This window comes from Pseudophryne corroboree, chromosome 5, assembly GCF_028390025.1.
Source record: "Pseudophryne corroboree isolate aPseCor3 chromosome 5, aPseCor3.hap2, whole genome shotgun sequence".
In the NCBI taxonomy this organism is placed as follows: domain Eukaryota; kingdom Metazoa; phylum Chordata; class Amphibia; order Anura; family Myobatrachidae; genus Pseudophryne; species Pseudophryne corroboree.
In genome coordinates, this window is record NC_086448.1 from 439,168,293 (window position 1) to 439,192,441 (window position 24,149).

Consider the following 24,149-nt stretch of genomic DNA (forward strand, 5'->3'; position numbering starts at 1 on the left):
AAAAGAACTTGCTTCCCATTGCAGGAAGTAACAAGAGGGACAACCAAAGTGGTGATCAGAAAAGGCAAAATCCTTCTGGTAGCAATGACTCCAAAAAGCCTCATGGTAAGAGAACCCCAATAGTGAAATGGTAAGGTTAATTGTTGATTTCTCTAACGTCCTAGTGGATGCTGGGGACTCCGTAAGGACCATGGGGAATAGACGGGCTCCGCAGGAGACATGGGCACTTCAAGAAAGAATCTAGATTCTGGTGTGCTCTGGCTCCTCCCTCTATGTCCCTCCTCCAGACCCCAGTTTGAATCTCTGCCCGGACGAGCTGTTTGCTATTTAGTGAGCTCTCCTGAGCTTGCTATAAGAAAGTATTTTGTTAGGTTTTTTTATTTTCAGGGAGCTCTGCTGGCAACAGACTCCCTGCATCGTGGGACTGAGGGGAGAGAAGCAGCCCTACTCTCTGCAGATAGGTCCTGCTTCTTAGGCTACTGGACACCATTAGCTCCAGAGGGATCGTACACAGGATCTCACCCTTTGTCATCCGATCCCGGAGCCGCGCCACCGTCCCCCTCGCAGAGCCGGAAGACAGAAGCCGGGTGAAAGAAGCAAGAAGACTTCGAAATCGGCGGCAGAAGACTCCAGTCTTCACTGAGGTAGCGCACAGCACTGCAGCTGTGCGCCATTGCTCCCACACAACACCTACATACTCCGGTCACTGTAAGGGTGCAGGGCGCAGGGGGGGGGGGGGGGCCCTGGGCAGCAATTAGAGACCTCTTTGGCAAAAGTTTGCATATATACAGTTGGGCACTGTATATATGTATGAGCCCCCGCCAAAAATTGTACATGAAAGCGAGACAGAAGCCCGCCGTCGAGGGGGCGGGGCTTCTTCCTCAGCACTCACCAGCGCAATGTTTTTTTCTCCACAGTACCGCTGAGAGGATGCTCCCCAGCCTCTCCCCTGCAGTTACACGGTAGAAGAGGGTAAAAAGAGAGGGGGGGGCACATAATTAGGCGCAAAAATCAATATAAACAGCAGCTACTGGGTTAACATTAAGTTACTGTGTTATTCCTGGGTTAACAGCGTTGGGGTGTGTGCTGGCATACTCTCTCTCTGTCACTCCAAAGGGCCTTATGGGGGAATTGTCTTCAGATGAGCATTCCCTGAGTGTGTGGTGTGTCGGTATGTGTGTGTCGACATGTCTGAGGTAAAAGGCTCCCCTAAGGAGGAGATGGAGCAAATATGTGTGTGAGAGGGTGTCTCCGTCGACAATGCCGACACCTGTTTGAATATGTGTGATTAAGTGCTAAGGTGAACAAAAGATTAGAGAACAGACAGGGAATCTACCCATGTCTGTCCCTATGTCGCAGAGACCTTCAGAGTCTCTCAATGATCACTATCCAAAATAATAGACACTGATATCGACACGGAGTCTGACTCCAGTGTCGACTACGATAATGCAAAGTTACAGCCAAAATGGCAGAAAAGTATTCAATATATGATTATTGTAATAAAAGATGATTTGCATATCACTGATGACTCATCTGTCCCTGACACAAGGGTACACATGTTTAAGGGGAAGAAAGCTGAGGTAAATTTCCCTCCTCTCATGATGAAAAAGAGTGGGAATCTCCAGACACGAGACTGCAGTTTCCCACAAAGAATTCTCAGGGAGTATCCTTTCCCCACTAGGGCCAGGATACGATGGGAATCTTCCCCTAGGGTGTCACTTTTGCCCAAAGGTAGCCCTGACGTAACAGCTATTCTCAGGGATCCTGCAGATAGCGTGCACATTCTGGTACACTACTCAGACCGGCGATTGTGTCGGCATGGGTTTATAGCGCTGTGGCAGCGTGGACAGGTACCTTATCAGCAGGGATTGATACCCTAGTATGTATGTATATATATATATATATATATGTATATGAACAGACAATCCCGGCACTCTTCTAACAGGGTATAGTTACTGCGGTGCCATCCCAGAGGGGTTACCTCATATAGATACAGAAGAAATGAAGGTGGCACTCACGCAGGTTTTTGCAAAAGTAGAAGTGGTCAGTTTTAATATACCGACATGTTTCGGGGACTCGCCCCGTCCTCAGGGCATTAATGCCCTGAGGACGGGGCGAGTCCCCGAAACATGTCGGTATATTAAAACTGACCACTTCTACTTTTGCAAAAACCTGCGTGAGTGCCACCTTCATTTCTTCTGTATATATATATGTATATATAGAGATATATATATTAAAGATGCTGTCTTAAGAGATATATATATATATAAAACATGCCCAAAGAGACATGAGTCTACTGGGTCCTAGACTCAAAGCTATGTCGATTTCAGCTTGACGTGTCCTGTAGAATATGCAATGGACAGATGATGCCGACTTAAGAGGCATATGGAAGGCTGAGGATTGTGTGGAAAAGGGTTCTCGGACCTGGTCTCCACAGCTATAGCTGGTAATTCTGATATTTTGCCTTATATTCCTGCACAGCCTAGGAAAGCACGACATTATCAAATGCAGCCTTTCGAACAAAGAAACAAGAAAGTCCGAGGTGCGTTCTTTCTTGCCAGAGGCGGGGGCAGAGGAAAGAAGCTGCACAACACAGCTAGTTCCCAGGAACAGAAGTCCTCCCCGGCCTCTACAAAATCCACCGCATGTCGCTGGGGCTCCACAGGCGGAGCTAGGCCCGGTGGGGGCACGCCTTCGTAAGTTCAGCCACAAGGGGGTTCTCTCCCTGTTAGATCCCTGGACAATAGATATTGTGTCTCAGGGATACAAGCTGGACTTTGAGGAGATGCCCCCTCACCGACGGCCCTGCCGGCTTCCCCCCACGAGAGGAAAACAGTGTTAACTGCAATTCACAAATTGTATCTTCAACAGGTGGTGGTCAAGGTTCCCCTCCTTCAACAAGGAGGGGGTTATTATTCGACCATGTTGTAGTCCCAAAACCAGACGGTTCGGTCAGACCCATATTGAATTTAAAATCCCTGAACATATACCTGAAAAGGTTCAAGTTCAAGATGGAATCGCTAAGAGCGGTCATTGCAAGCCTGAAAGGGGGAGTTTTTATGGTGACTCTGGACATAAAGGATGCATACCTTCATGTCCCCATTTATCCACCTCATCAGGCGTACCTCAGAATTGCGGTACGGGATTGTCATTACCAATTTCAGACGTTGCCGTTTGGTCTCTCCACGGCCCCGAGAATATTCACCAAGGTAATGGCGGAAATGATGGTGCTCCTGCGGAAGCAAGGTGTCGCTATTATCACGTACTTGGACGATCTCCTCATAAAAGCGAGATCAAGAGAGCAGTTGCTGAACAGCGTATCACTTTCTCTGGAAGTGTAACGGCAACACGGCTGGATTCTATATATTCCAAAGTCACAGTTGGTTCCTACAGCTCATCTGCCTCTCCTAGGCATGATCCTAGACACAGACCAGAAAAGGGTCTCTCCCAATAGAGAGAGCTCAGGAGCTCGTGACTCTGGTCAGGAATCTATTAAAACCAAAACAGGTGTCAGTGCATCACTGCACTCGAGTCCTGGGAAGGATGGTGGCATCATACGAGGCCATTCCCTTCAGCAGGTTCCATGCGAGGACCTTCCAATGGGACTTACTGGACAAGTGGTCAGGATCACATCTTCAGATGCGTCGGTTAATCACCCTATCCCCCAGGGCCAGGGTGTCTCTCCTGTGGTGGCTGCAGAGTGCTCACCTTCTCGAAGGTCGCAGATTCGGCATTCAGGACGGGGTCCTGGTGACCACGGATGCAAGCCTCCGAGGGTGGGGGGCAGTCACACAGGGAAGAAATTTCCAAGGGCTGTGGTCAAGTCAGGAAACTTGCCTTCACATCAACATCCTGGAACTAAGGGCCATATACAACGCCCTACGTCAAGCGGAGTCCCTGCTTCGCGACCAACCGGTTCTGATTCAGTCAGATAACATCACCGCAGTGGCTCATATAAACCGCCAAGGCGGCACAAGGAGCAGGGTGGCGATGGTAGAAGCCACCAGAATTCTTCGCTGGGCGGAGAATCACGTAAGCGCACTGTCAGCAGTGTTCATTCCGGGAGTGGACAACTGGGAAGCAGACTTCCTCAGCAGGCACGACCTCCACCCGGGGGAGTGGGGACTTCATCAAGAAGTCTTCACGCAGATTGCAAGTCGGTGGGAACTGCCACAGGTGGACATGATGGCATCCCGCCTCAACAAAAAGCTGCAGAGATATTGCGCCAGGTCAAGAGACCCTCAGGCGATAGCTGTGGACGCACTGGTGACACCGTGGGTGTTCCCGTCGGTCTATGTATTTCCTCCTCTTCCTCTCATACCCAAGGTGCTGAGAATCATAAGGAAGAGAGGAGTGAGAACAATACTCATTGTTCCGGATTGGCCAAGAAGGACTTGGTATCCAGATCTGCAAGAAATGCTCACAGAGGACCCGTGGCCTCTGCCTTTAGGACAGGACTTGTGCAACAGGGGCCCTGTCTGTTCCAAGACTTACCGCGGCTGCGTTTGACGGCATGGCGGTTGAACGCCGGATCCTAGCAGAAAAAGGCATTCCAGATGAGGTCATTCCTACGCTGATAGAGGCTAGGAAGGATGTGACGGCTCAACATTATCACCGTATATGGCGAAAATATGTGGCTTGGTGTGAGGCCAGGAATGCCCTACGGAGGAATTCCAGCTGGGCCTTTTCCTTCACTTCCTACAGTCGGGAGTGACTTTGGGCCTTAAATTGGGTTCCATTAAGGTTCAGATTTCGGCCTTATCCATTTTCTTTCAAAAAGAACTGGCTTCTCTGCCTGAAGTTCAGACGTTTGTAAAGGGAGTGCTGCATATTCAGCCCCTTTTGTGCCTCCTGTGGCACCTTGGGATCTTAACGTGGTGTTGAGTTTCCTGAAATCACACTGGTTTGAACCACTCAAAACGGTGGAGTTGAAATATCTCACGTGGAGGGTGGTCATGATATTAGCCTTGGCTTCGGCTAGGCGTGTGTCAGAATTGGCGGCTTTGTCACATAAAAGCCCTTATCTGATTTTCCATGCGGATAGAGCAGAATTGCGGACCCGCCCACAATTTCTGCCGAAAGTGGTTTCATCCTTTCATATAAACCAAACTATTGTGGTGCCTGTGGCTACTACTAACTTGGAGGATTCCGAGTCACTGGATGTAGTTGGGGCTTTGAAGGTTTATGTAGCCAGAACGGCTAAGGTCAGGAAAACAGAATCTTTGTTTATCCTGTATGCTTCCAACAAGCTTGGGGCGCCTGCTTCAAAGCAAACTATTGCTCGCTGGATCTGTAACACGATTCAGCAGGCTCATTCTGCGGCTGGGTTGCCACTGCCTAAATCAGTTAAGGCCCATTCCACAAGGAAGGTGGGCTCTTCTTGGGCGGCTGCCCGAGGGGTCTCGGCATTACAGCTTTGCCGAGCGGCTACTTGGTCAGGTTCAAACACCTTTGCAAAGTTCTACAAGTTTGATACCCTGGCTGAGGAGGACCTTGTGTTTACTCATTCGGTGCTGCAGAGTCATCCGCACTCTCCCGCCCGTTTGGGAGCTTTGGTATAATCCCCATGGTCCTTACGGAGTCCCCAGCATCCACTAGGACGTTAGAGAAAATAAGATTTTACTTACCGGTAAATCTATTTCTCGTAGTCCGTAGTGGATGCTGGGCGCCCGTCCCAAGTGCGGACTTCTTCTGCAATGCTTGTATATAGTTATTGCTTAAATAAGGGTTATGTTATAGTTGCATCAGAGTTTATCTGATGCTCTGTGATTGTTCATACTGTTAACTGGGTAAAGTTATCACAAATTATACGGTGTGATTGGTGTGGCTGGTTTGAGTCTTACCATGGATTCCCAAAATCCTTTCCTTGTACTGTCAGCTCTTCCGGGCACAGTTTCTCTAACTGGGGTCTGGAGGAGGGACATAGAGGGAGGAGCCAGAGCACACCAGAATCTAGATTCTTTCTTGAAGTGCCCATGTTTCCTGCGGAGCCCGTCTATTCCCCATGGTCCTTACGGAGTCCCCAGCATCCACTACGGACTACGAGAAATAGATTTACCGGTAAGTAAAATCTTATTTTCTGCTGCAGGGTACACTGGTCTCCACAAGGATAGTCATTGGGGTGTAGAGTAGGATCTTGATCCGAAGCACCAACAGGCTCAAAAGCTTTGACCTTCTTCCCAAGATGCATAGCGCCGCCTCCTATATCACCCCGCCTCCGTGCACAGGAGCTCAGTTTGTAGTTGTTGCTTGCAGTGCAAGCATGTAAAAGGAAGAGCTGCTCACAGCAGCTCTATAAAAGCTTTTTCTGAGGAAAAAAGAAGACTATAAGGGCTGCAGCAGAGGCACAGATTGTGTTGGATGTCAGTAGACATTGCATGCTGCAGCTCCATCTCTCCCCCAGTGGTGCTGTACACTCCCGAGCCCTGGTTGCCGGGTACCTACAGCGGAGGCTCCGGTTTTCTTCACGTTAGACACACATGGCTGGGGCTCTCCAGGATCGCGTGGCTGCGCTTCGGGAGGTGGTAAGTGGGTCCCGCTTGCGGGACCCGGTCTTTATCGCGATCCGACGTGGTCAGTGGGAGGCGGGCCATGCGCGCTGGTGGTGGACACTGTGGCAGTACAGGCGATCCCACTAGATCACCAGGGCATGGGCGCAGGTCAGGTTTTCTCTCTAAACCGGTTTTTATATCGCCCACAGTACCCGGTGGTTTTGCCAGCAGAGGGGATAAGGCTTAGACCTGAAGCCCCTCCCCCAGCCCCAGGGCGCCATTTCCAGCAAGTGTTCCCACCCTGGAGCTGCATTTCTGTCTTTTCCTCACTCCCTGTCAGTGTCTGCGACGCCATTATTCCTCAGTTCACTGTTCCTGGGAATGCTTGGGCAAATCCTCCTATGTAAAGCCGCCTGGTTGTCAGCGCTGTGCCTTTACATGACACCTAAGTATTCTACCTGCCTTTTTAGACAGTGATAGTTAAGAAAGAGTGCGTTTAGTCAGGGTTTTATAGTACAATTACCCTGTGATATACATCCAGTTCTGTAACTGTTATTTAGTTGTGTAAGCTAGTCCAGTGCAGTATTATTGTCAGTAATAACCTCTGCATTGTACAAACTGTGACTTTCTGTGTGTGCATTTGATAGCTGAGTGGTGTCCATTTCGTGTCTTTCACTCAACTTGCTATTCCTATATTCCATAACCTGAGGGGGCTTGGTGCGTCAGGTGTTATCTAATATAGGATTTTCACAAAGATATACTGTATTACGTATTTTTCTCTGTGATTTAGTCACCATATCTCTCCTTTATCTCTGCTACTGCTGACTACACTGCGCAGGGGTTTGGGTTTAGGGATATAGTGCTGCTGATAATTGTACTGTGTTACCTCATACTTCAAGTTATATCATGTCTGCTTCTGAGGGTAACAGTTCTGGGGCGGAACACACTGCCGATGTTGCTGAAGCCACAGGCACATATAAGGAGAATATAGCAGCTGTGGGTTCTGGTTCTGGGGGCTCCTTACCCCCCCAGTGGGACTGTGGCAACGGAGGCACATACTGACCCACCGTGGGCCACTTTTTCCACGCTTCTGTATACGCTAGTTCATAAACTAACACCCCCTATGGGACCCCCAATGCCGGTACAACCGTATGTGGTCCCTGCAGCTAACCCGCCGTGGGCGGACGATTTATCTGCTCAATTAAAGAAGTTGAACCAGTCCCTGACTACTAAAAAGTCTGACCAACGCTCGCCTAAGTCCAAGAGGACCTCTAAGCTAGCGCTTGTTTCCTCACAATCCACTGCTGTCACTGACACCTCGTCAGATGAAGACGGCACTTACACTGACCCCACAGGTTCTGACTCAGATACGGCTGATGGGGAGGGTAGTTCACATGTGGATGTTCCTGATCTTTTGGAGGCTATTAAGTTAATTCTGCAGATTACGGATGATCCCGAGGTATCCGTCCCTCCTAAGAAACAAGATAGGTTCAAGCGTCAGAAGGTGGTTAAACAAGTTTTACCTCACTCTGATCACCTAGTGGATATACGTCAGGAACCCTGGGAAAACCCAGGTACGAAGTTTGTGCCTCAAAAGAAGATGCTGGCTCGCTATCCCCTCGCGCCAGAGCTGTCTAAGAATTGGGAAACGCCTCCTCCAGTGGACTCACATGTGGCTAGGATGGTGGTTTCCTCAGCTCTACCTGTCACTGCCGTCACGTCTCTAAAAGAGCCTACGGATAAACGTGTGGAGGGTTGTCTGAAAGCGATTTACACCCTCACGGGTGCTGCACAAAGGCCCACTAGTGCAGCTACATGGGCTGCAGAGGCTATTAAAGCATGGGCCTTGAAGTTAGAAGCTGAAATCTCCTCTGACCATGCTAGACAATGCTTGTCATATATTGTCATAGCTTCTCGATATATTAAAGAGGCGGCTTCTGATGCCGGTATCCTAGCAGCCAAGGCCTCTACTACGTCAGTCCTGGCTCGCCGGATATTGTGGCTGAGATCCTGGTCTGTGGATCTGGACTCTAGAAAAACCCTAGAGGTACTCCCTTTCAAGGGAGATATTCTGTTTGGGGAGGACTTAAATAAGATAGTGGCTGATTTGGCTACTGCCAAAACTGCCTATCTGCCTAATACCAGTCCTTCTGTGTCGAAGGCTAAAGGTACTTCCTTTCGTCCTTCAGGTAAAGCAAAATGTCAGGCGTACAACAAGCAGGCCCGCACTTCCAAACCTGGTAAGCCGAAGCCCAAAAGAGCCTGGGCTGCCCGTCGGCCAGCTGCCAAGACCGATAAGCCTGCCGCATGATGGGGCGGGCCTCCCCCTGGGGGATCTCAGGGTGGGGGGCCGGCTTCTATGGTTGAAGACCACTTCAGATGCCTGGGTACGGGAATTCGTCACTCGAGGTTACGCCATAGCCTTCAAAAACCGACCCCCTCATCGATTTTGCCAGACGTCCCTTTGGACCAGACAAAGGCAAAAACTCTACACTTGGTGGTACAGACCCTTCTGGATACAGGAGTCGTAGGACAGGTGCCCCTTGCTCAGAGGGGCTGGGGGTACTATTCTCCGCTGTTTCTAGTCCCGAAACCGAATGGGTCCTCCCGGCCCATTCTCAACCTCAAGGCATTGAACAGGTTTGTGAAGATTTCCAAGTTCCGTATGGAAACCCTTCGCTCTATAGTTCTGGCCTTGGAACCTGGGGACTACATGGTCTCCCTGGACATACAGGATACTTACCTGCATATTCCTATAGCAGTGTCACATCAAACAATACCTGAGGTTTGCTATTGGCAACATCCATTACCAGTTTCGGGCATTACCTTTTGGTTTAACAACGGCTCCGCGAGTCTTCACCAAAGTTATGGCGGTGATGACGGTGGTACTCCGCCGTCAAGGGGTCAGGATACTGCCGTATCTGGATGACTTGTTAATCCTGGCAAATTCCCCAGATCTTCTCCTACGTCATCTGTATATGACGGTCCAGTTTCTACAAGGCCACGGGTGGCTCATCAACTGGAAGAAATCGTCCCTGGTCCCTGCTCAGAGCATGGTGCACCTGGGAGCGCTGTTAGACACTCACAACCAGAGGTTGTTCTTGTCTCAGGAGAAAGTCCTGAAGCTTCAGGACAGGATTCGTTGCTTCCTTTCTCGTCCGCAAGTGTTGATACATTTGGCAATGCAGGTGCTGGGCCTCATGGTATCAGCATTCGACATGGTGGAGTATGCTCAATTCCATTCTCGCCCTCTCCAGAGGCTAATTCTAGCCAAGTGGGATGGCCTGCCTCACCGGATCAGGTCTCACATGATCTCATTGACTCCAGAGGTTCGTCTTTTGCTGCTCTGGTGGCTCCAGGACCAACAATTGTGCAGGGGCCGTCCCTTCTGGATATCCAACTGGGTCCTGTTGATGACAGATGCCAGTATAAGAGGTTGGGGAGCAGTGCTGGAGCAGCACTCCCTTCAGGGTTGGTGGATCAAGGAGGAATCTCTCCTCTCGATCAACATTCTGGAATTGCGGGCGGTCTTCAATGCGTTGTACCTGGCCCAGCATTTAATTCAGAACAGTCCTGTTCAAGTACAGTCGGACAATGCCACCACAGTGGCTTGCATAAATCATCAAGGCGGCACTCGAAGCCGTTTGGCAATGAAGAAAGTCTCACGGATTCTACGTTGGGCGGAACGCCATCTACCGGCAATATCGCCAATATTCATTCCGGGAGTCATGAATTGGGAAGCGGACTTTCTCAGTCATCAGGACGTTCATGCCAGCGAGTGGGGCCTCCATCCAGAAGTATTTCAACTCCTCGTGGAAAAGTTGGGTCTTCCAGATGTGGATCTGATGGCGTCTCTAGACAATCACAAGGTTCCGGTCTTCGGAGCAAAGACAAGGGATCCTCAAGCAGCATTCGTGGATGCACTAGCGGTGCCGTGGAGGTTTCGGCTGCCGTACGTGTTCCCTACGGTGTCACTCCTGCCCAGGGTAATTCGGAAGTTCAAGCAAGAAAAAGGAAATCTGCTTCTCATAGCTCCAGCGTGGCCCAGACGGCACTAGTTCTCAGACCTGCAGGGCCTATCGTCAGAGCGTCAAATTCTACTTCCACAATGCCCAGACCTCGTACAGGACCCCTGTGTCTGCCGTACCTAGCCCGGCTGTCTTTGACGGCGTGGCTCTTGAAGCTTACGTCTTGAGGGCTAAGGGTTTTTCTGAGGAGGTCATTAAAACTATGTTGCGGGCCCGGAAACCGGCTTCTGCTCGGATTTACCATAGGGTCTGGCATTCCTACTTTGTTTGGTGCGCATCTAACAATTATGACGCTTTCAAGTTTGGTACAGCCAAGCTTTTGGCTTTTCTGCAGCAAGTTCTAGAGTTAGGCCTGCGTCTGGCCTCCCTCAAGGTTCATATTTCTGCCTTGTCGGTGTGGTTTCAGAGAAAAATTGCGACTTTACCTGATGTTCATACTTTTCTCAGGGTGTGTTGCGTATCCAACCTCCCTATGTCCCGCCTGTGGCTCTTTGGGACTTGTCAGTGGTTTTGGAGGTGTTGCAAGAGCCTCCATTTGAACCCTTGGTTCAGCTGACCTTAAGTGGCTTTCTTTTAAGGTGGTGTTCTTGCTGGCTATTGCCTCTGCTAGAAGAGTGTAGGATCTGGGTGCCTTGTCTTGTAGTTCCCCATATCTGATTTTTCACCGTGACCGGTTGGTTCTTAGGACTCGTCCCGGATATTTACCTAAGGTGGTTTCTTCGTTCCACCTTAATCAGGATATTGTGGTTCCAGCCTTTGTCTCTCCTGATTTGTCTTCCAAAGAGCGGTCTTTGGATGTGGTATGGGCTCTCCGTATTTATGTGAAGAGAACTGCTTCTGTTAGGAATCTGATTCTCTCTTTATTCTGTTTGGATTTCACAAACGGGGCTGGCCTGCTCACAAGCAGACTTTGGCCAGATGGATTAGAATGGTGATTGCACATGCTTATGTGAGGGCTGGTCTGTCAGCTCCTGCTCACATTAAGGCCCATTCTACTCGGTCTGTTGGACCTTCTTGGGCGGCCCGCCGTGGTGCGACCCTTGAACAATTGTGCATGGCGGCTACGTGGTCCTCAGTGAACACGTTCATTAGGTTCTATGCCTTTCGATACCGCCGCTCCCCAGGATGCTTCCTTTGGATGCCGGGTTCTTGTGCCCGCTACAGTGCGTCCCCTCCCATAAGGAACTGCTTTAGGACATCCCCAATGTCTATCCTTGTGGAGCCCAGTGTACCCCGCAGCAGAAAACGAGTTTTATGGTAAGAACTTACCTTTGTTAAAATTCTTTCTGCGAGGTACACTGGGCTCCACAAGGCGCTCACCCTACGGACTTAGCTTCTTTGGGTTGGTATGGCATTAGCCGCTGACACTTCTCCTGTCGGGAGAGTGTGGTGTATGTGGAAACTGGCAGTTGTCATCTCTTTTACTTGCTACTGCATTGGGCTGGTTAACAAAACTGAGCTCCTGTGCACGGAGGCGGGGTGATATAGGAGGCGGCCCTATGCATCTTGGGAAGAAGGTCAAAGCTTTTGAGCCTGTTGGTGCTTCGGATCAAGATCCTACTCTACACCCCAATGTCTATCCTTGTTGAGCCCAGTGTACCTCGCAGAAAGAGTTTTAACAAAGGTAAGTTCTTACCATAAAACTCGTTTTATTGATCTAATTTCAATTACTTAATATTAATTAATTTATTCATTTATAAAATACATATTTGCATAATTTCGGACATTCTGGCCCTATTAAATAATTCAGTTTATTTTATAGATGTTTTCGGAGACCAGAGGTTTTTGAATGTTGTTTTCCTGGAATGGGAAACAGTTTCTGGGAGAAACAAATAAGCTGGGGTATATTTACTAAAATTCTTAATTTTCAGAATGAGGTTAAAGTTCAAACACGAATGACATCGAATGTGTGAAATTGCAACTTTTTGAATTTATTACGACTAATTTACTATGCTGTCGTAGTCTACATTTTCGTGTTTTCCGATGTCGATGTCATTCGTATTTTTTGGCAGTGTTTTACGGGAGTGAATAGTAAAGCACTGCCGACACTAACACAATGAATCTCGGCAGGATCTGTGAGATCCGTGCAGGGCTTCATTGTGCACCTTTCGTAAAAAAAAATAAAGTGTTAAAAATGTAAAGAAAAATGCGTGGGATCCGCTCTCCTAAGCAAAACCAGCCTCGGGCTCTTTGAGCCGGTCCTGGTTGTCAAAATATGGGGGAAAAAATGACAGGGGTCCCCCCATATTTCATCAACCAGCACTGGGCTCTGCGCCTGGTCCAAAAAATACGGGGGACAAAAAGCGTAGGGGTCCCCCGTATTTTTTAAACCAGCACCGGGCTCCACTAGCCAGGTACATAATGCCACAGCCGGGGGACACTTTTATTGTGGTCCTGGCGGCCCTGGCATTACATCCCCAACTAGCCACCCCTGGCCGGGGTACCCTGGAGGAGTGGGAACCCCTCAAATCAAGGGGTCCCCCCCTCCAGCCATCCAAGGGCCAGGGATGAAGCCCGAGGCTGTTCCCCCAATCCAAGGACGGCGGATGGGGGGCTGATAGCCAAGTGTAAAAAATCAGAATATTGTTTTTAGTAGCAGTACTACAAGTCCCAGCTAGCCTCCCCCGCAAGCTGGTACTTGGATAACCACAAGTACCAGCATGCGGTGGAAAACCAGGCCCGCTGGTACCTGTAGTACTACTACTAAAAAAATACCCAACAAAAAACAGGACACACACACCGTGACAGTAAAAGTTTATTACATACATGCACACCTCCATACATACATAATACCTATGTTCACACGAGGCTCGGTCCTCTTCTCCATGTAGAATCCTCGGGGTACCAGTGAAAAAAATTATACTCACATAATCCAGTGTATCTTCTGTTCTTTGTATAATCCACGTACTTGGCAAAAAAACAAACCGGAAACCCGACCATGCACTGAAAGGGGTCCCATGTTTACACATGGGACCTCTTTCCCCGACTGCCAGGACCCCCCCCCCCCCCTGACTCCTGTCAAAGAGGGTCCCTTCAGCCAATCAGGGAGCGCCATGTCGTGGCACTCTCCTGATTGGCTTTGCGCTCCTGTAGTGTCAGTGAGGCTGCACACGGCAGAGATACAATGTTGCGCCTATGCGCTCCATTGTATCCAATAGTGGGAACTTTGCGGTCAGCGGTGAGGTTACTTTCGGTCAACCGCAAAGTTCCCACCATTGCCAGGGCCGCCCAGGACCACAATAAAAGTGTCCCCCGGCTGTGGCATTATGTTCCTGGCTAGTGGAGCCTGGTGCTGGTTTAAAAAATACGGGGGACCCCTACGCTTTTTGTCCCCCGTATTTTTTGCACCAGGACCAGGCGCAGAGCCCGGTGCTGGTTGATGAAATATGGGGGAACCTCTGTCATTTTTTCCCCCATATTTTGACAACCAGGACCGGCTCAAAGAGCCCGAGGCTGGTTTTGCTTAGGAGGGGGGACCCCACGCATTTTTTTTTCTTACATTTAACACTTTCCCACCCCTTACCACTGATAAACATGCACGGATCTCACGGATCCGTCCATGCCTATCAGAACACAGTAAAAAAAAGCAGGTCTATTTGAAAACTGCTTTTTTTTACGATTTGTATTTATTCACGGCAGTGTTTAGCTATTGCCGGCAGTGTTTGTGAAATACAAATTTTAGTAAATTACCGAGTTCTAGCAAATAACAGGCGTATTTGACCGATGGTGTATTCATTCGTAATTTTTTTCTTTGACTTCAACAAAAATACGAATGCCCTCATCACTGCCGTGATTTGAGTTTAGTAAATTCCCGAGATGACACTATGAAGAAAAAACACCATCTCGGTCAAAATCGGGAGCTTAGTAAATATACCCCGCTGTCTGATATGCTATTCTGTCCCCTTGTAACTGGAACGTCTCCCAACCTTTGAGAGTTTGGACTCAGGACTTTGTGTTGTTGCTGCTGCACACTGTGGGCATAGCCACCCAGATGCAACAACCAGGACCCCCTCCCCCGTCATTGGTCACCACCACATCACTTTACTACTGCAAGCACAGGTGGCAGATTTAGGAGATATACCTCTCAAGCATCTGGAAAACCGGGACAAATGTAGCAGTCGCTGGATGGTGTGACAGTCTCAAATCTCATAATTTAATATTGTCCATTCCAGGTGGTTACAGCCAAGGACAAAGTGGAGAACGCAGCAGGTATAATCCTTCCAGAGGCAGCAGTGACTTCAAAAAGACACAGGGTGAGAGAACAATAATAGTAAAATTGTTGTAGAAATTGTTTCATGCATTGATCAATACCCTTCGCTCAGTTTTACACTTTTTTGTTTATTTGTTTGTTTTTAGACCAGTTCAGATAATTTCAGACATTCTGGCGATAGCAGAACGCTGTATATTGCATACAATCTTTTTTGTTTGCCTTTAGACACCATTCAGAGATCACTGGTCTGACTTCTACTTCTGCCCTTACTGTTTTTGAATATTGTTTTTCCTGAATATTTGCCTGATAAATTGGCATGGTAAACAAAGTGAGAAAGGAAACAAATTAGCTGTTTCATATGCTGTTTTGTGCCGCTTGTGACTACGCAGTCTTGGTGGAAAGTTAATAAGCCATACATCCCAACATTGTGAGTTTGAATAGGGAGATACTGGGTATGAATGTTGAGTCATGAATGTGGGCAAATTAGCCATATTCACACCAATGAAGGCATCTTTATCATAAAAAACACTATTTCTGTGCCATTTACGCTGCAGATACCTGCTTTCAGTGCATGTGTTATGGTAACTATTGTAGCCTTGCAGGGCCTCACATATGTAATAAAAATCAACAAAAAATATCTATCTTATGCTTTGGTGCCCCAGAGTCAGTATTTCAATGCATGTTATAGAAAAGTCACTTCTCTGTGACCATATAAAAGAAAGTCACATTAGTTTCTAGGGTTTTTTTCTGTACTTAAACAATAGATCTTCTTGTTCATTTCAGGTAGTCACAACACCCAAAGCCAAGAGCAGAGTGGAAACCATAGCAGGAATAATCCTTCCAGAGGCAGCAATGACTCAGAAAAGGCACATGGTAAGAGAATACAGGTTGAGTATCCCTTATCCAAAATGCTTGGGACCAGAAGTATTTTGGATATCGGATTTTTCCGTATTTTGGAATAATTGCATACCATAATGAGATACCATGATGTTGGGACCCAAGTCTAAGCACAGAATGCATTTATGTTACAAATACACCTTATACACACAGCCTGAAGGTCATTTAATACAATATTTTTAATAACTTTGTGTATTAAACAAAGCGTGTGTACATTCACACAATTCATTTATGTTTCATATACACCTTATACAGACAGCCTGAAGGTCATTTAATACAATATTTTTAATAACTTTGTATATTAAACAAAGTTTGTGTACATTGAGCCATCAGAAAACAAAGGTTTCACTATCTCACTCTCACTCAAAAAATTCCGTATTTCGGAATATTCCGTATTTCGGAATATTTGGATATGGGATACTCAACCTGTACTAATAATAAATAGGGATGGTAAATTATTGCTTGTATTGATTGAATTTCCTGTACTTCGGGCCTAATTCAGTAAGAGTTGCAGATTCTGCTTTTTAGCAGAAACTGCTACTCTTGCAATCGCATGCTGGGAGCCGCCCATTGCAGTGCAAGGCCGCCCAGCATGCTACCTGCTGCCCACCAACTGCGAACATGCTCTAATTGCAACCATGCTGCAAATAGAGCGTGGTCGCAGAAACTTTGGAAGCCTCCTGCTGGCGAAGCCTGGCTGCACCGGCAGGAGCCCTGCCGCCATTTTTTTGATTGGAGTGGCTGCGTGTGATGACATGCAGCCCCCCCGAAAACGCTGCTTACACCCCTCTGTTTCTACAGCACCGCTCTGAAAATGCTCCATCGCCGCCCTACCCCCCACCGCCCTGCGAACGCTTTTGCCTGTCAATCAGGCAGAGGCGCTTGCAGTTAATGCGGGCCGACCGCATTAACTGCACGTGCAGGACAGGACCTGCGCACAGAAGTTACTCAGAAATACTCAGAAGTTGCGGTTGAATTGCGTTTGCAATGCTACCTGAATTATGCTCTTAGGGGTCTATTTACTAAGCCTTAGGTGGATATAACATGGACGGAGATAAAGTACCAGCCAACCAGCTGCTAACTGTCATTTTGCAAACACAGGGACAAATGTATTAACCTGGAGACAGCATAAGGAAGTGATAAACCAGTGATAAGTGCAAGGTGATAAACGCACCAGCCAGTCAGCTCCTAACTGTCAATTTACATATTGGAGCTGATTGGCTTCTGCGTTTATCACTTCCTTAGCCTTCTCCAGGTTAATACATCTACCCCACAGTCTGTGACATGATATATAGGAGATGATTGGCTGGTACTTTATCTCCATACACTTTATCTCTATCCAAGCCTTAGTAAATAGACCCCTGACTTTTTTTAATGGCAGGTTCACATAATTTCAGACATTTCTGTCCCTGCTATTTTTGAATATTGTTGTAACACCTGCTCATTTTTATGTGGTAATGGCAATTGGGTTACATGATACTGGCACTTCTTGCCCTTCTGTAATTTACTTTATTGGTGGTATATCCACCTGAGTCCGCATTTTTGTAATTATAGAGGAGAGTCCGCCACTCAGAAGACCGGCATCCGACAGTCGACATCCCGAAGGTGAGTATCATGGTTACGATTAGGGCCCGGGGGGATTAGGGTTAGGCACTAGGGGGGTTAGGGTTATGTACTGGGGGGGTGGTTGCCAAAGCTGACACCCCCGGAGGGTTACACCATCCCCCGAGGTCTAGGGGACGGGAACAAGAAATACTTAGCGCCTTCGATGTCGGGGTCTTCACTTTCAAGATGCTGTGGTCAGTCATGTGACCGCCGGGATTTAGTATGTATTCCTTCTTTGGTATTTAAATAAATCTCATGGAAAATTAATTTCATATTGTCCATTCCAGGTGGTTACAGCCAAGGACAAAGTGGAGAACGCAGCAGGCATAATCCTTCCAGAGGCAGCAGTGACTTCAAAAAGGCACCGGGTAAGAGAACAGTAATAGTAAAATTGTTGTAGAAATTGTTTCATGCATTGATCAATACCAGTCGCTCAGTTTTACACTTTTTTGTTTATTTTTTTGTTGTTAGACCAGTTCAGATAATTTCAGACATTCTGGCGATAGCAGAACGCTGTATATTGCATACAATCTTTTTTCTTTGCTTTTGGACACCATTCAGAGATCACTGGTCTGACTTCTACTTCTGCCCTTACTGTTTTTGAATATTGTTTTTCCTGAATATTTGCCTGATAAATTGGCATGGGTTACGCATACATATGGCACTCAAAGGAGAAAATATGGTTCACCTAAAATAGTTTCATGCATAGGACTTTTAAAACAATAATCACCCCAATATGTTTCCAAAGGAATGCTTGAGATGAATAATGACTGGATTTTTTCACCGTCCTTACATGTAATCTGAATAATGTGACCACCTCCACATGACATGTGTTTGAGGATCACTGCACTATCTTTTTGTGTTTCATGTGCCTAACCTCAAACGCATGCTGTGTGGAGGTGGTCACATTCTATTTTACAGATTAAAACATCCATCTGTCCAAATTCCCCGCTCTGGTAGGACCTGGAGGTTTTTTGCTGCCTGCCGAGCTGTATGCCTTAATAGGATCATTGTGACATGCTGGTTTAACAACTTCTGTTTGTAAGTGCACTGATTTATTAAAACTATCATTTTAAAAGGACTACTGCACTATCATTTTTGTATTTTATGTGCCCAACCTCAAACACACGTCGTGTGGATGTGGTCACATTATATCTCTCAGATTACATGTAAGGACGGTGAAAAAATCCAGTCATTATTCATCTCAAGCATTCCTTTGGAAACATATTGATGAGATTCTATACAGACAAGTGTAAGGTAATGCACTGTGGTAGCAAGGACAAAAATAACACCTACATACTAAATGGAGTAATATTAGGAGATTCTGTACTGGAAAAAGACTTAGGTGTTCACATAGACAACAAACTAAGCAGCAGTACCCAAAGTAAGATTGCAGCAAAAAAGGCTAATAAAATATTAGCATGCATAAAACGGGGAATTGATGCAAGGGACGAGAGTGTTATACTCCCAATATATAAATCACTAGTGAGGCCACACCTTGAATACTGTGTGCAATTTTGGGCACCATACTACAAAAAGGATATCCTGGAGCTAGAAAAGGTTCAGAGGTGGGCGACCACACTAATTAAGGTCATGAGACGCTGGATACGAGGAAAGGCTTGCAAGGCTAGGCATGTTTTCATTGGAAAAGAGGAGACAAATAGGGGACATGATCAACATCTACAAATATATAAGGGGACAATACACAGAACTGGCGAGGGACCTGTTTTTAATAAGATCAGCACAGAGGACACGTGGACACTCGCTTATGTTAGAGGAGAGAAGTTTCCGCACAATGAGGCAAAAAGGTTTTTTTCACAATAAGGACAATACGTGTTTGGAATTCCCTGCCTAAGAGAGTAGTAACGGTGGACTCAGTTAACACCTTTAAGAATGCATTAGATAAATTTCTATTGGATAAAGATACTGTATTCAGGGATATGGCGCTAGACAAGTATTATAGTTAATATAACTAGTCCTAAACTAAAATAACTAGTCCTAAAATAAACTGCATTGGAGACCACAAACAGTTTGAACACGATGGAAAAATTCTCTTTTTTCAACCTTAGATGCTATGTTACTATATTGGGGTGATTATTGTTTTAAAAGTCCTATGCATGAAACTATTTTAGGTGAACCATATTTTCTCCTTTGAGCGCCATATGTACAGTGGGGCAAAAAAGTATTTGGACAGCCACCGTTTGTGCAAGTTGACCCACTTAAAAAGATGAGAGAGGTCTGTAATTTCCATTATAGGTACACTTCAACTGTGAGAGACAGAATCTGATAGAAAAAAAAAACTAGGAAATCACATTGCATGATTTTGAAACAATTTATTTGTATATTCTTGCGGAAAATAAATATTTGGACAATCAAAAAGTTTAACTCAATACTTTGTAATATAACCTCGGTTGACAATTACAGAGGTCAAACGTTTACTGTAGTTCTTGACCAGGTTTGCACACACTGTAGCAGATATTTTGGCCCATTCTTCCATGCAGATCTTCTCAAGATCTGTCATGTTTTGGGGCTGTCGCCGGGCAACACGGACTTTCAACTCCTTCCACAGTTTTTCTATTGGTTGAAGTCTGGAGACTGGCTAGGCCACTCCAGGACCTTGAAATGCTTCTTACAGAGTCACTCCTTAGTTGCCCGGGCAGTGTATTTGGGGTCATTGTCATGCTGGAAGACCCAGCCACGTTCCATCTTCAATGCTCTTACTGAGGGAAGGAGGTTTTTGCCCCAAATCTCACGATACATGGCCTCATTCATCCTCTCCTTAATACGGATCAGTCGTCCTGTCCCCTTTGCAGAAAAGCAGCCCAAAGCATGTTTCCACCCCCATGCTTCACAGTGGGTATGGTGTTCTTGGGATGCCATTCATCATTCTTCTCCCTCCAAACACGGTGAGTGGAGTTTATACCAAAAAGTTTGATTTTGCTCTCATCTGACCTCATTACATTCTCCCAATCCTCCTCTTGATCATCCAGATGGTCACTGCCAAACTTTAGATGGGCCTGGACGTGTGCTGGCTTAAGCAGGGAGATCTTTCGGGCGCTGCAGGATTTCAATCCATAACGACGTAGTGTGTTACTAATGGTAACCTTTGTGACTGTGGTCCCAGCTCTCTTGAGGTCATTGACCAGGTCCCCCCGTGTAGTTCTGGGCTGATTCCTCACCATTCTCAAGATCATTGATACCCCACAAGGTGAGATCTTGCATGGTGCCCCAGGTCGAGGGAGATTGTCAGTGATCTTGTATTTCTTCCATTTTTTAATAATTGCACCAACAGTTGATCTTTTCTTACCAAGCTGCTTACCTATTGTCGATTAGCTCATCCCAGCCTTGTGCAGCTCTACAGCTTTGTCCCTGGTATCCTTAGACAACTCTCTGGTCTTGGCCAGGGTGGAAAGGTAGCAGTCTGACTGTTTGAGGGTGTGGACAGGTGTCTTTTATACAGATAACCAGTTCAAACAGGTGCCATTAATACAGGTTATGAGTGGAGGATAGAAGAGCTTCTTACAGAAGAAGTTACAGGTCTGTGAGAGCCAGAAATCTTGCTGCTTGGTAGGTGTCCAAATATTTATTTTCCACAAGAATATACAAGTAAATTGTTTAAAAATCATACAATGTGATTTCCTGTTTTTTCCCCCAGATTCTGTCTCTCACAGTTGAAGTGTACCTATGATAGAAATTTCAGACCCCTCTCATCTTTTTAAGTGGGTCAACTTGCACAATCAGTGGCTGTCCAAATACTTTTTTGCCCCACTGTATGCGTAACTCCTTCTTTACACCTATTGTTTTAGTGTTTTGGATGTACACTGTGTCATGCTTACTTTGGCTGCACTTTTGGTTTTAATTGCGCACTGGTTTTCCAGCCTTTTTTTACTGATAAATTGGCATGGTAAACAAAGTGAGAGAGGAAACAAATTAGCTGTTTCATATGCTGTTTTGTGCCGCTTGTGACTACGCAGTCTTGGTGGAAAGTTAATAAACCATACATCCCAACATTGTGAGTCTGAATAGGGAGATACTGGGTATGAATGTTGAGTCATGAATGTGGGAAAATTAGCAATATCCACACCAATGAAGGCATCTTTATCATAAAAAACACAATTTCTGTGCCATTTACGCTGCAGATACCTGCTTTCAGTGCATGTGTTATGGTAACTATTGTAGCCTTGCAGGGCCTCACATATGTAATAAAAATCAACAAAAAATATCTATCTGATGCTTTGGTGCCCCAGAGTCAGTATTTCTATGCATGTTATAGAAAAGTCACTTCTCTGTGACCATATAAAAGAAAGTCACATTAGTTTCTAGGGTTTTTTTTCTGTCCTTAACTAATAGATCTTCTTGTTCATTTCAGGTAGTCACAACACCCAAAGCCAAGGGCAGAGTGGAAACCATAGCAGGAATAATCCTTCCAGAGGCAGCTATGACTCAGAAAAGGCACATGGTAAGAGAATACTAATAGTAAATAGGGATGGTAAATTTTCTCTGACGTCCTAGTGGATGCTGGGAACTTTGTAAGGACCATGGGGAATAGACGGGCTCCGCAGGAGACTGGGCACTCTAAAAGAAAGATTAGGTACTATCTGGTGTGCACTGGCTCCTCCCTCTATGCCCCTCCTCCAGACCTCAGTTAGATTTCTGTGCCCGGCCGAGCTGGATGCACACTAGGGGCTCTCCTGAGCTCCTAGAAAGAAAGTATATGTTAGGTTTTTTATTTTACAGTGAGACCTGCTGGCAACAGGCTCACTGCAACGAGGGACTAAGGGGAGAAGAAGCGAACCTACCTGCTTGCAGCTAGCTTCGGCTTCTTAGGCTACTGGACACCATTAGCTCCAGAGGGATCGACCGCAGGACCCGTCCTTGGTGTTCGTTCCCGGAGCCGCGCCGCCGTCCCCCTTACAGAGCCAGAAGCATGAAGATGGTCCGGAAAATCGGCGGCAGAAGACTTCAGTCTTCACCAAGGTAGCGCACAGCACTGCAGCTGTGCGCCATTGCTCCTCATACACACTTCACACTCCGGTCACTGAGGGTGCAGGGCGCTGGGGGGGGGCGCCCTGAGCAGCAAAAAAACACCTTGGCTGGCAAAATAATCACAATATATAGCCCCAGAGGCTATATATGTGGTAATTACCCCTGCCAGAATCCATAAAAAAGCGGGAGAAAAGTCAGCCGAAAAAGGGGCGGAGCCATCTCCCTCAGCACACTGGCGCCATTTCTCCCTCCCAGTTCCGCTGGAAGGAAGCTCCCTGGCTCTCCCCTGCAGTCTACACTACAGAAAGGGTAAAAAAGAGAGGGGGGGGCACTAAATTTAGGCGCAGTGTAACTTATAGCAGCTATAAGGGGACATAATTCAGTTAGTCCCTGCATTATATAGCGCTCTGGTGTGTGCTGGCATACTCTCTCTCTGTCTCCCCAAAGGGCTTTTGTGGGGTCCTGTCTCCTTTAAGAGCATTCCCTGTGTGTGTGCGGTGTGTCGGTACGACTGTGTCGACATGTTTGATGAGGAGGCTTATGTGGAGGCAGAGCAGATGCCTATAAATGTGATGTCACCCCCTGCGGGGCAGACACCTGAGTGGATGGACTTATGGAAGGAATTACGTGCAAGTGTCGACTCCTTACATAAAAAATTTGACGACATGCCAAATGCGGGACAGCCGGCTTCTCAGCTCGTGCCTGCCCAGACGACTCAAAGGCCATCAGGGGCTCTAAAGCACCCACTACCTCAGATGGCAGACACAGATGTCGACACGGATACTGATACCAGTGTCGACGACGATGAGTCAAATTTAATGTCCACTAGGGCCATTCGTTGCATGATTGAGGCAATGAAAGAGGTATTACACATTTCTGATATAAACCCAGGTACCTCAAAAAAGGGTATTATGTTTGGGGAGAAAAAACTACCAATAGTTTTTCCCCCATCTGAAGAATTAAATGAAGTGTGTGAAGAAGCGTGGGCTTTCCCCGAAAAAAAATTGGTAATTTCAAAAAAATCACTAATGGCGTTCCCTTTCTCGCCAGAGGATAGGTCACGTTGGGAAACTCCCCCTAGGGTGGATAAAGCGCTCACACGTTTGTCAAAAAAGGTGGCACTACCGTCTCCGGATACGGCCGCCCTAAAGGAACCTGCTGATAGAAAGCAGGAGGCTATCCTGAAGTCTATATATACACACACTGGTGTTATACTGAGACCAGCTATTGCTTCAGCGTGGATGTGCAGTGCTGCTGCTGCATGGTCAGATTCCCTGTCGGAAAATATTGACACCCTAGACAGGGTGACTAGACTATATTGCTAACCGTAGAGCATATAAAAGACTCAGTCTTATACATGAGAGATGAGGGAGATCTGCCGGCTGGCATCTAGAATAAGTGCATTGTCCATTTCTGCTAGGAGAGGCTTATGGACTCGGCAGTGGACAGGGGATGCAGATTCAAAAAGGCACATGGAAGTTTTCCCTTATAAGGGTGAGGAGTTATTCGGGGATGGTCTCTCAGACCTAGTTTCCACAGCAACAGCTGGGAAGTCAGCATTTTTGCCCCATGTCCCCTCACAGCCTAAGAAAGCGCCGTATTATCAGGTACAGTCCTTTCGACCCCAGAAAAACAGGCGGGGAAAAGGCGGGTCCTTTCTGTCTAGAGGCAGAGGTAGGGGAAAAAAAGCTGCAACAAACAGCAGGTTCCCAGGAACAAAAGTCCTCCCCCGCTTCTTCCAAATCCGCCGCATGACAGTGGGGCTCCACAGGCGGAGCCAGGTACGGTGGGGGGCCGCCTCAAAAATTTCAGCGATCAGTGGGTTCGCTCACGGGTGGATCCCTGGATCCTTCAAGTAGTATCTCAGGGGTACAAGCTGGAATTCGAGGCGTCTCCCCCCCGCCGTTTCCTCAAATCTGCCTTGCCGACAAC

General features: G+C 47.0%; 1 protein-coding gene across 12 annotated transcripts in view; it reads left to right on the forward strand.

Moving 5' to 3' along the window:
• Positions 1-24,149, forward strand: part of LOC134927833 (NFX1-type zinc finger-containing protein 1-like) — a 585,162-nt gene that overhangs the window by 237,742 nt on the left and 323,271 nt on the right. For 10 of the 12 annotated variants that reach the window (XM_063922818.1, XM_063922822.1, XM_063922829.1 and 7 more), the window contains 6 exons: positions 25-105; positions 14,692-14,772; positions 15,513-15,602; positions 17,181-17,231; positions 17,519-17,599; positions 21,601-21,690. In XM_063922818.1, coding sequence (XP_063778888.1) covers positions 25-105; positions 14,692-14,772; positions 15,513-15,602; positions 17,181-17,231; positions 17,519-17,599; positions 21,601-21,690 — 474 coding nt within the window. The remainder of the gene's footprint in view (positions 1-24; positions 106-14,691; positions 14,773-15,512; positions 15,603-17,180; positions 17,232-17,518; positions 17,600-21,600; positions 21,691-24,149) is intronic. The other 2 variants (XM_063922828.1, XM_063922825.1) reach the window with 2 other exon arrangements.